The sequence below is a fragment of the Gossypium arboreum genome, chromosome 3, assembly GCF_025698485.1.
Source record: "Gossypium arboreum isolate Shixiya-1 chromosome 3, ASM2569848v2, whole genome shotgun sequence".
Classification (NCBI taxonomy): Eukaryota; Viridiplantae; Streptophyta; class Magnoliopsida; order Malvales; family Malvaceae; genus Gossypium; species Gossypium arboreum.
In genome coordinates this window covers 7315567-7328151 of record NC_069072.1, presented here as the reverse complement: position 1 = coordinate 7328151, position 12585 = coordinate 7315567, and the positions used below count along the sequence as shown (strand labels likewise).

The 12585-nt window shown below is 35.7% G+C and overlaps 1 protein-coding gene and 1 non-coding gene across 3 annotated transcripts; both read left to right on the top strand.

Moving 5' to 3' along the window:
- The first annotated feature begins 769 nt into the window (after nt 1-769).
- On the top strand, nt 770-876 carry LOC128291353 (small nucleolar RNA R71). Its single transcript, XR_008281129.1, has one exon. It is a non-coding gene; the product is annotated as a small nucleolar RNA R71 (small nucleolar RNA).
- An 8655-nt stretch (nt 877-9531) lies between these two features.
- Nucleotides 9532-11560, top strand: LOC108474423 (xanthohumol 4-O-methyltransferase-like). 2 transcript variants are annotated; one of them, XM_053025483.1, is made up of 3 exons: nt 9532-9752; nt 10137-10933; nt 11085-11560. In XM_053025483.1, the coding sequence occupies exons 2-3, from the start codon at nt 10142-10144 to the stop codon at nt 11388-11390; spliced, it is 1098 nt and encodes a 365-aa protein (XP_052881443.1). In that variant the 5' UTR covers nt 9532-9752; nt 10137-10141; the 3' UTR covers nt 11391-11560. The 2 variants fall into 2 exon arrangements, with proteins under 2 accessions (XP_052881443.1, XP_017631823.1); XM_017776334.2 differs by having other exon boundaries at nt 9746-9874.
- The last annotated feature ends 1025 nt before the right edge of the window (nt 11561-12585 follow it).

Here is a 12585-nt window from a genome sequence, read left to right as displayed (position 1 = left end):
TGCAACTAACCCTTCCGCATCTTGAATGATAATTGCATTGATTTGCTCCCTTGGGTTAGCTTTAGTGTTACTCGAAAGACTACCTTGTGGTCGTTCAGAAATCAGTTTGGCGAGTTACCTTATCTGAGTTTCGAGCCCTTGGATTGACGCTTGTTGATTCATATGGACTGTATCGGTATTCTGGAAACGAGTTTCTGACACTGAGATGGATTTTGTTAGCATCTCCTCAAGGTTTAGCATTTTCTCTTGCTGGTAGGGTGGTTGTTGGAAGCCTAGAGGTGGTGGTGGTCGCTGATTTCCTTGACCGCCCCATGAGAAATTGGGATGGTTCCTCCAACCTGCATTATAAGTGTTACTATATGGGTTATTTTAGGGTCTAGAGTATTTGTTACCTATATATTGGACTTGTTCCTCCTCAATTATAGGGTTGAAGGGTTGATATTCTATGCATGCTCCTCCTCCATTCAAATCGCACCTCATCATTGGATGTACCTGAGTAGAACCACACAAACTTTCAATCTTTTTATTTAAGAGTTCTACTTGGTTAGATAGCATAGTAACCACATCGAGGTTGAAAACACCGGCTGCTTTCGTCAACTTTGTCCTCATAACTTGCCACTGATAGTTATTCAGTGACATCTCCTCAATAAATTCATAAGCTGCCTCAGGTGCCTTATTATTAATAGTTCCACCAGCGGCTGCATCAATCATTTGCCGAGTCGAAGGGTTTAGGCCATTGTGAAACGTTTGGACCTGTAGCCAGAGTGCTAACCCATGGTGAGGGCATCTTCGCAAAAGGTCCATGTATCTCTCTCATGCATCGTAGAGTGTTTTTAAATCCATCTGCACAAAAGAGGAGATATCATTACTCAATTTGGCTGTTTTAGCCAGCGAAAAATATTTTAATAAAAATTTTTCGGTCATCTATTAGTGATTGATCCTCGTGGCAACGAGTTCAACCACTATTTAGCCTTATTCTTCAATAAAAAGGGAAACAACCGAAGGTGAATGGCGTCATCAGAAATGCCATTAATTTTAAAAGTGTCGCAAAACTCTAAAAAATTTGCCAAGTGAGCTTTGGGATCCTTGTCCTGCAAACCATCAAACTGAACAAACTGTTGGATCATTTGAATGGTGTTAGGTTTCAGTTTAAAAATATTTGCAGCAACAGCAGGTCTAACTATGTTCGATTCAGTTCCTGTTAAAGAAGGTTTAGCATAATCATACATAGTGCGTGGAGCAGGATTCTGATTAGCAGCAATTGCAGGAGGTAGCGAATTTTCTTGGTTTTCAGCCATCTCCTCTGTTGTGGTTGAAGTATCGTTATCTTACTCTTCCTCTGTGTATCATAAGCTTCGCCTTATTTCTCTTCGGTTTCTACGAACTGTGCGATCGATCTCACTATCGAATAATAATGGTCCTAACGGGTTTCTTCTTGTCATAAGCTAGAAAAACCTTTCAGAAGAAAATAAATGAAGAATTAGAAAATAAAATAAAAAAATTTAAATTGCAATAAAAGTAAAATGGATAAAGTAATAAAAATCGAGTGTTCCTAATATCCTAGTTCCCCAGCAACGGTGCCAAAAACTTGATGCGTGATATTCGTGATAGGTTTTAAAGATTTATGAATGAATCATTCTTGAGGCTAACTTATTATCACAATTAAGGCAAGTGTACCTATCGAACAGTAGTATAGTTCAGCAAGACCGGATTGTCGAACCTAAAAGAACCACGAGTACTAGTATTTACTTCCTTTTTATTATCTAGCCTAAAAATTAAGAGGTTTGGTTATATAAACTAATTACTAAACTAAGAATGTACAGAAAGAAAATTTGGGAAAAAACTTTTGGGAAAATTTGATTGATTAAGACAATACCTAAGGAAAATTCCACCTAGACTTCACTCGTTATTTGACTCTGAATCAGACGATTTATTCATTTGACTTGATCCGTAGAAATCCCTAAGTTATATTATTATCTCTCTCGAGACTAATAACGTCTAACCCTGGGTTGAATAATAAAAATTTCTTTCTAATTAACACTCTAGAATTGCATTAACTCGATCTATAGATTCCCTTATTAGGTTTCACCCTAATCCAGTAAAATCTTATCACCCTATCTCTAGGCGAGCAATCAACTCCGCTTAATTATGACAAATTTACTTTTAGACGGGGTCTATTCCTCCTCTGAATAAGAGCTTAACTTGAATCAATATCCTGGAATATCAACACAAGAATTAAGAACATATAATTAAGAACAAGTCAAATATTTATCATACAATTCAGATAATAATAACAAGATCTGTCTTAGGTTTCATTCCCCTTAGGTATTTATGAGGTTTAGTTCATACTTATGAAAGAAAACATCTCAAAAGCATAAAGATAACAAAACATAAGAAAACCCAAAACTCGTGAAGGAACTTGAAGGGAGATCTTTAGTCTTGATGATGAATCTGACTTCTGAGATGGACCAATCGACTTTCCTTGAGTAATTCCTTGCTTCCTACTCTGCTCCCCCTCTTAAGTGCCTTCTCAGGTGTTTAAATAGGCTTTAGAATGCCTAAGAGCCCCCAAAATTGGCCTTTTTTGAATAGGGTTATACTTGGGCTCGGCAGGGACACGCCCGTGTGACACGCCCATATGCGATTACTCCAGCTCGTGGTCAAAGTTGTTGAACAGGAACGGGGGTGTAGTATACCCATGTAAGTTGTGCTTCAATCCTGCCAAAGGGACACGACCGTGTGACACGCCCGTGTGAGAAAGTCCAGGCAGTGTTGATTTCCTATGTGGGTTCATTTTCTTCATTTTCAGCCTGTTTCTCTCTCTCTTTTTTCTCCTATGCTCACCTAAGTATAAAACAAGAAATTGAAGGATTAGGAGCATCGAATTCACCAATTCTAAGGAGAAACCATCGATAAATGTGCTAAGCATGGGATAAAAATATGTATAAATTACGGTTTACCAAGTTCTCTCTGAAAATTGTATTTTGATTTTGACTGAAACTGCATTAGGTAGGATTACTGAGACTACTGTAGGTATTATACCGTACTACAAACTCTTTAGTAGTATATACTGAAACTGTAGTAAAACCAGTAGACACCAATAGACACTTCATGGTACGGAAATAAAACTCTATACTTTTGATACTGTCTCCATAAAACATCTATTAATAAACACTAGAACTGTAAACCGAGGCATAAAACTGCTAATAAAGATAAAATGTAACTCGAATATACTCTAGAGGTGCTCACGAAATGAATACAAGAGGCTGCGGCGAAGGTCATAGAGGTGCTCGAGCTGGGTCTCAGGATCGTGCGACTGAGTAATGGATTAACGTATTGTCCCAGTCTATCTATAGACTGTACGAAAATCATTCAGGTTAAATGTGGCAGTGTTTTGGAACTAGAGTGTGAGCGTAGTGGTGTAGTCTATGTTAAGCGACCGTTCTGATAGTTAGAAATTCTGGGGACAAAATTTCTTTAACGAGGGGTAAGTTGTAACGCCCCGAATTTGGGCCTAAAAGTATTAGGTTTTGAGCAAGGGTGCAGTTAGGAGACTGCACATAAATATTTAATTGTGTAAGGAAGTGATTCAATTGAGTGTTTGACTTAGTGGTTGTGTGCTCTGGAAATGTCTGGGAAGTCATGGGTTCAAGTCCTAGCTTCCACAAAATTTTTGCTTTTTAAAGATAAAACGCCCATCTTTGGCCAGTAGGGTTATAAGTTTATTTTGGTAAAGTATGATATAAAAAGCCTACTGGTCTAGTAGATAGTGGCGTGTGGAGTGTGCTAGTGGTCTAAGGTTCGAATCCCTGCTTGTTCAAATGGAGGTTATTTTTGCTGCTGGCCACCGAAGGAAGTTGTGTTTGACCGAAACACCAAGAATTTGAACAGGTTTGAATGGATTGGTTGTTAGCCGAATCTAAGGAGATGGAGGGGAGGAAATTGTAGAAGAAATCAGGGAATTTGAGTGGTTTAAAGGTGTTGTGCCGAAATTGGACTGTAGGCACACAGAGTTTCGGCAGAGGATGGCTACTCTATCACAAGTTCCGGTTTTTATCTACTTCAGGGTTCTTTTGCTTAGTGGTCAAATGTGATAGAGTTTTTTAGGTTGTTTGCATTTTGTTACTTTGTTTTTGGCAATCGATACAACTTTTGATTCCTTCTTTATTTCGTGTGTTGGGCGAACTCTTTTTCTTTTCCCCCTTTTCGCAACTGTGCTTTTTATTGGGTCAATTGTTTATTGCCCTCTCCCTTTCTTCATTGTAACTATTGTAGCTGAATACTTTATTGCCCTCTTCTATTCTTTTGGGTTGCTAGACTTTGGCTTAAGACCGAACTTTTTCTCATTTGTCCTTCCAATCAGTTGTTGGTTCTCGGCCAAATACCATTTCTCCTCTCATCCGGTTTCCATCAATCACCATTTCTTTTGTTGATTCATTTAACCGAATACTCCATCTCCCTTAAGTCAATTTTTAATGTTTTGTTTTCAGTTTGTAGGAGTTCTTTGACGATTGGTAAGTGCTTATATTTCCCTTTTTGTTTCTGCTTACCATTGAAATCTTTTCTTTTGAACATCTCTTTCTTTCTGCCTATTGCTGATAGGGGAAAACGATTGTTACTCTTTTCCTATATTCACTCTCTGTAGTTTTGGCATTGGGTGAGTGTGGCCGATTGTACTTTCCCTCGTATCTAGATGTTGAGTTTTCAGTAAGTGACTTCTCGATTAGTACAACTATTCAAAAATTGATAGTTGATAAGTGTGGTTTGGATTGTAGATAGCCCTAAGGCCTTTTAGTTGGTCTTTTACAACAGATTCAGGGAGTGAGCCATAATTGGATTGATTGGTTCTGGTGAGGGGCAAGTTTTTGGGAAGTTATCTTGGTGGGAGTTTTGGATAGATCGGTTGGTATGAGAATAACTAGATCTTGTGATGAGTGTAGGTAGGAGTACTCGTGGACCTTTCGGCGCGTTCTCGTAAACAGGTGTGTAACACTGCCATTAGACATAAAACTGTAAAGGCTTAAAAGCCAAAAATCCAAAAGGCTGAAAAGCCGGAAAGTGGGTTGTCGACACCACATGGGCGTGTGGGCGCCAGTGTGGTAGGTCGTGTAACAAAACATGGTCATTTGGTCAACGAGATGACCATGAGCGTTTTCATGGGCCGAAACAATACTGGGCTGAACTAGGCCACGTAGGCCTAATGTAGTTAATCTTGGGTCGGCTGTGTGAATCACACTACTAAGGCCATCTTAGGTTATGTCGTCCATACGAGCGTGTGGGCCAACATGGGCCCGCAATATAGGCCGTGGGCCCATTATCACCGATTGACTGTTAAGGTTGCACGGGTCGCCCATGACGACTGTAGACCTATTGGTGGGCCAGTAAGAGTACCTGGACCCTTATTTACTTGTAAAACGACCGAAATACCCCCATAGGGTAAAATAACTGAAATACCCCCATAGGGTAAAATGACTGAAATACCCTTGTAAGGTAAAATAATTGTTTTGCCTTTATGTGTTAAAATGATGATTTTGCCCTTATGTGATAAAATGATGATTTAGCCCTTGTGTGGCAAAATAACGTTTTTGCCTTATATGTTAAAATAACAGTTTTGCCCTTATGTGGTAAAATGACGGTTTTGCCCTTATAAGGTAAAATGACTATTTTGCCCTTATATGGTAGGATGACTGTTTTGCCCCTATGTGATGTATGTTTATATTTTAGCAAGCTATGTATAATTTTATTGAGTACATGTTTAATATTATGATATGACATGACATGTTGCATGATGCATTGCATGGGGATGGGCTTATATATGATTGGAGGAAGTGTATCAGATCGGCGCTTCTCACGCAAAATCACTGATGGCTCTAAGCCTATTATACTGGCAGCTCTGCTGCAAATACTATTTAGTGTCGTAGCCGGTGCTAATTCTGGAGTGTAGGGATGGGTGGGTTGATTATTTCCCCACATGGAGTGTAGGGTTAGACGGAGATGAAGTGTAGAGGCTGGATGGGTAGGACTTGCATACTGCTTACTATTACTGCACTATTATTGTTATTGCACTATTTACTATTACTGCAATAGGCCAAGGCCGAAACACATGACTGTTTCTATATTGAGATGGGCTAAAGCCCAAATTGATCTTGTCACTATTACTAAAAGGGGCTTAGGCCCAGACTGTGTTTGTTGTCTGATTGATTGCTTATATGCGATTACACACTGAATTTTCGTAAACTCACCCATCTGTTTTAACTGTACAGGTAATCTCCAATCTTAGGCGAATCGATGCTGCGAGAGACTCAAAGGTTTCCACACAACCGCTCTTGCTTCCTCATTTGATTTTTAATTTATAAGTAGTTTTATTTGGGTATTTTAATGTAATAAAGCCTCTATAATTTTTTATTTTTGGGGTTTTATTTACCTTGATTTATATCTTCTAGTAGTAGGATGCAAGTTTTCAAAAGATATGCATGATTTACCAAAATACCACGAATACGCAAAAATGTTTCAAAAGTTTCCCCGATAAATGAGATTTTAAAATTAATAACATTTTAAAGTAAATATTTTTGATAGTGACGCAAGGTTTAAAATTATTTTCTAGATCACACAAAAAGCTAAATAAACATTGGGCTTTTCAAACGATATCATGCTTTACAAAAAACCCTTCAATATGACATCGCCAGATTCGACCATAACTTCCAGGCCGGGTTTGGGGTGTTACAGTTCTGCTGGAGCTTCTGCCAGTTGCTGAATCATTTGATCCATAGGTTGATGTGCTAGATTCAGGTTTTCGTTAACCTTAGCGTTAAGCATTTCTTCTGGTGAATCGACTTCTACTTTTTCACTTTCAAGTGTTTGAGTAAAGTTTTCGTTAACCTAGACTCAACTTCGTCACAGACTTTAATTTCTGGCGATGGGTTACTCTGAGTCCTAACCACTCCTGACTATTTTTCCGTACCTTCGTTTCCTTGCGATTGGCTCTCGCAGTCTTCTCTATTTCTGAATCAAACGTGAGAATACCTGGAGTAGATCTGGTCATAAGAAAAAAAAAACAAGATTAGTACATTACCAGTCCCCAGCAACAGTGCTAAAAGTTGATTCGTCATTGAGAGCACAACAAATATCATATCCCTATAAAGTAATGAAAATAATAGTATAAGGAAAATAGGGTCAATTCTTCAAGGCCTAGATTTGCACAAGTTCTTGTTCCTTGAAATCCCGGACAGAATTGTGCCCAAGAAAACCTGCGTACTTGGGGAAAAAAATAAAAAAAATAGAATTAAAAGTTTGATTGAATTGAAATTGCGAAAATTAAAATTAAAATTTTAAAGATAAACAGAGTTGAGCAAAGAGAGTTTTTTATGGTGAAATTCTAGCCTCCGGTTGTCTTGATCCGCCTTGGGTTCAATCCTAAGTTTTTAGGTGATTCTTCTCGAACAGAATAAGCCAGTTATAGTGGAAGAGGATGCCTACGACCATCAGCTTCACTTAGATTTTAAACTTACGATTTAGAGGAACCTGACTTAGCCAACCATCGCTTTTGTGGGACCATCTTACACTAGATCATCACTTCTCAATGGCGAATGCCACGCCATTTTGTCTTTTGGGCTTGACAACTACTGACGTAGTAAGCTAACGAACCGACTGTGCAACCTTCCTAAAACATACAAAGCGGTCATTTTTTGCACAAGTTGAAAAGATCACCTTTGAAGGGACATGGACAGAAGCGTCAGTCTCATAATACAGAGAAACGATGAATACTCGTTGAGAAAGCTAAGTACAGATTCTAAGCCTCATGAACCTGAAGAATTTCGACAACCTTTGGCTAGATAAATTTAGTGGCTCATACTTTTTGGGGAAAAAAATAAACGTAATGAAAATGAAATTTTTATTGAATAATATGAAAGGAACAAAGGCTAAGCTTTTTGGGAGAGGGAGTGTTTACAGAAAAGATGAGTGAAATTTGTGTCACTCCATCTCCTATTTATAGTATTTAGGAAACCTAGTCTATTCCTAATTAAATTCAAAAAGATAAATAGAAATAATTAAAGATAATTAAATATAAATAAACATAAAAGCTAAAATTAAATCTAAATAATAATCTTTAACAATTATCCTAATATAATTAAAAATTAAATGGAGTCTTGTGTTATAAAATCTCTTCTTTGCACTTTTGGCCCCAAGTCTTCCACACTTTGCATTTTCGACACCACTTCCTTCCTACTTCGCATGCCGGCCTATTTTATCTTTAAATTCACACTTTTTGCCTCCAAATTTCCTTTTTCCTTCAATTTAGTCCCTACAAGATTTAAAAATAACCATAAATAGCTCAAATTAATAGGATCATACTCAAAATAAAAATTTAATTAATACATAAAAATGTGTCATTCTAGAGTATTATCAGTTGACATCTTTTTAAGTTGTCATTTGAAGTGCCTAAGGGCATATTGGTTGTATGTGGTGATAAAACATGTTTAAGACTTGATTTTAGCTTGTTTTGAATGCCTTCTTATGACTTATTAATGTGCAATATGTTGAGTCTAGGTGGGTGTCAAATTGGGTGAGAAATGTGGCTTGGAAAATGACCTATTTTCGATCACATGGGTGTGTGTCTCAACCATGTATGACACACGGCCAAGTGACACGGTCGTGTGTCCTCTATATCTTCTTAAGAATACAAGTCAGTATGCTCACAAAACCTAGCACACGGGCGTGTGACTTGGCCGTGTGACCCAAATTAGAGAGTTACTCGGGCTGAGACACGATCGTGTGTCCCTGTTTCGAATGCCCACACGACCTGAGACACGGACATGTCTCTTGATGACTCATTAGCTTTTACAAAGTCAAATGAATTTGATGAGTCATTGGCTTTTTCCATATTTTTTATTTGGCCTCACTTTATTGACTGTATCTCAATTTGGTCCTTTTTAGCTCGTTTTTGACTCATAGTATCCCAATTGCATCCCGGACAATATTAAAACATAAAAACACTAATTCAACAGAGATCAATTTAAAAATTAACCAAATTAAACACAAAAATCCATACAAATTAACATGTTATCACACACAATGGACAAAATACTCTTATAATAAATTTTAAGATATTGATATATCTTCTCACTGCATAGGTTATAGAAGAAAATAAGTTGTTAACCATCATACTTCGTAATCTAATCTTGAGAGTTGGCTACTATAAAATGCTACTTATGTGTAGACAATTAATTTTGTCCAAGACTTTCAATTTCAATTAAGATTTTAAAATTTTCGAAGGGTTTACGAATTTCCCTTTTCAGGTATAATTATTTCAATTCTAAAGTTAAATTGGAATGAAAATAGGAGCTAAATTGAATTCTTTTGCCTTAAATTTTAAAATTTCAAAGTTGAATTAAGTTAGATTTAGTTAAAGTTTGATTTCAATGAATTTGAAATTATGTCTAATTTAATTTATTTTAATTTTTAAAATTTTTGCGTAGATATTTAAATATTCAGTTATGTAGATTCTAGAATAAGTGGGCATCTTTCTAATTTAATCTCTCACCGCCATTATTATAGCTAATTTCTAGATTTTTATATTCCATGGACGCTTGTGGGGAGGTGGCCATAATCAAAGGTGTTGCATCAATTTTTCTTGATTGGCAACCCTTGTCAATATAGTATTCAAATCTTCAATTATTTCCTTCATTAGGGATAAGCATATTTCAGATAAATCTTCATATTTTGAAATTTCGAGATACATTTCTTCATCAAGGGTAAGACTCTTTTTAATTAATTGTAGATACGTTGGAAGTTTTTGTCTTCAAAGATTTTATGGGCAAATCCACCTTTCATTAAAAAATGATGAACTGTCATCATCAAAAATATTTTCCCATTGGTAAGTTCTTTTTTCTGGTCCAAAGACTGAAATAAGTTAATACGATAGCACCATCCGTTGTTGATTTTTTACATAATAATTACTTGTACTATTCATATAGTATTCCATTTTTTTTTTGCATTTTTTTTTCTTTTTTGGAAGGAATATATACAGTATTCCTAGCTGTCCTTGAATTTAGCCCATTTCCTGATCTCCATTTCTCACTGATATATTGCTTATATATATGTTTCTTTTCTTCTCCACTTTGCTGTATATTTCTAAGAAAAAATGAGTTCTCAAGAAAGTGGGAGAGAAAAGGAAATAATAGAGTTAGATGAAGCACGGCTACAAGGGCAAGCGGAGATATGGCGATACATGTTCAGCTTTGCAGATTCCATGGCGCTTAAGTCTGCCGTGGAGCTCCGCATAGCTGACATAATACACTCTCATGGTGTCGCCATCACTCTATCGCAAATAGCTTCATGCATTAATGGCTGCCTTACTTCGCCGGACATCACCACCCTTGCTCGCATAATGAGATTGCTCGTCCGTAGAAAGATTTTCACTGTCCACCACCCTTTAGACGGTGGAGATCCCCTGTACGATCTGACTCACTCATCGAGATGGCTGCTACATGACTCTGAGCAAACATTGGCGCCCATGGTATTGATGGAGAACCATCCATGGCTAATTGCTCCTTGGCACTGCTTTAGCCAGTGCGTTAAAGAAGGTGGCATTGCCTTCAAAAAAGCTCATGGGCGTGAGATATGGGATTTGGCATCAGGAAATCCTGAATTCAATAAGCTTTTTAATGATGGCTTGGCTAGTACGTCTAAGGTCGTCACCAGTGCTATTCTATCGGGTTACAAACAAGGGTTAAGCTCTATTGAATCATTGGTTGATGTCGGAGGTGGGATTGGAGGCTTAATATCAGAAATCGTAAAAGCATATCCACACATTAAAGGTGTTAACTTCGATTTACCGCATGTCGTCTTGGCGGCACCAGCATACAATGAGATCTCTCATGTTGGTGGTGATATGTTCCATGTCATTCCAAATGCTAATGCGGTAATTATGAAGGTACTTACTTTATTCTAGGTTTAAATTCTTTTTCATTCATTTTAGAAAGGTCTTTGAAGTGTTTAGAATGATGATTAAATGCTAGAATGAATTAATAATTGAATTATAAGATAATACTTTCAGAGAGAGGTTTTTGTGTTTTAATTTGCAGTGGGTATTGCATGATTGGGGTGATGAAGATTGCATAAAAATATTAAAGAATTGTAGGAAAGCAATTCCAAGAGAAAATGGGAAAGTGATAATTGTTGAAGTTGTTGTGAAAGCAGAGGGGAGTGGAGTGTTCGATGACATGGGGTTCATATTCGACCTCCTAATGATTGCACACTCCAGCGGTGGAAAGGAGAGAACCGAGGTGGAATGGAAGAAAATCTTGGAAGAAGGAGGCTTCTCTCGCTACAAAATCATTGACATTCCTGCATTGCCTTCCATCATCGAAGCATATCCAGATGATCAGTAGCAGTAGCACCACTACATGATTCTTGTTGTTGTTTAGGATAATGCCTGCAATGGGGACTTAATTTTCTATTTTATGAATCTACTTTTATTTCATGTTATGTTTAGATGAAGTATTATTTTTTATGTATATTTTAGTATATGATTTAATAACAAACTAATTTAATTGGCAAATGAATGACTTATTTTGAAATTTTTGCCTATTTTAAAGAGACCATATATTTTAGAGAAGATTTTACCTTTTTTAGCTTCAAATTTAAATATCTACTAACTATTTTTTATTTTATATGTAATTATTATAATATATATAATAAATAAATTTTTATGTTGTTATAACATATTAATTTTTATGCAATTTGACTAAAAGAAATTAAAAGGTATAAATTTTCCAATAGTCTAGTTTCCAAAATTTATATGTGAATTCAATAAATATATGACTATTTTAGTGGCACTGAGTGTTCACCTCAAAAGTCACATTGTGGGCCAAGTCTTACTGATAAGTAATAGTTGAATTGACTATAATTTATTCAGTTATGTTATTCAATGTAAATATAAAGTGTTGTATTATTTCAAATTTCCAGATTTTATAATATATTATAAAAAATGTATATAGTCAAACAAGATATATTATTTTTATGTATATAGTCAAACAAATTAACTCTAGAAAATTAAATGCATTTTCATCTGCATAAAACTAAATCTATTTTAAAGTAAAAGGTAGGTTAAAATATTTCATAAATTATTTTAATTTTTAAAATTTAGAATCAAGTCTTTGTCTACATTTTAAATTTTAAAATTTATTTTCAACTATTAATATTATATAATTTTTAAATTAAATTTATTGTTATGATATTTTGAAATAAAAACTATTAATCTGTTGCATGTAATTAAAAAATTGATGTAATTAATTTGATTAACAATTAAATCTAAAATTAAAAATAAAATGAATGAAAATAAGAAAATCAAATTTTGTAAATATTTTAATCCAATCAAAATTAATAATAAACAAATGTGGTCATCCGGGACATTGATGATATGAACAAACCTTATCCTCTCTATGATTCTGTTTTTATATTGTATTCCTCTTATTTTGTAATGATGAAAAAAATAGATAACACCCAAAGCCCTTTCGTCGGCAAAATGAAGCAAAAATAAAGTAAAAAAGGAAGCAAGATTAAGTAAAATGAGAGAAATGATAA

Excerpts from the sequence above, each read along its gene's own strand:
- LOC108474423 (XM_017776334.2), top strand. The coding sequence starts at position 9,838 with ATGATGAACTGTCATCATCAAAAATATTTTCCCATTG. Across the intron at positions 9,875-10,136 it reads TCAAAAATATTTTCCCATTG|AAAAAATGAGTTCTCAAGAA; the intron begins GTAAGTTCTTTT and ends TATATTTCTAAG. Across the intron at positions 10,934-11,084 it reads CTAATGCGGTAATTATGAAG|TGGGTATTGCATGATTGGGG; the intron begins GTACTTACTTTA and ends TTTAATTTGCAG.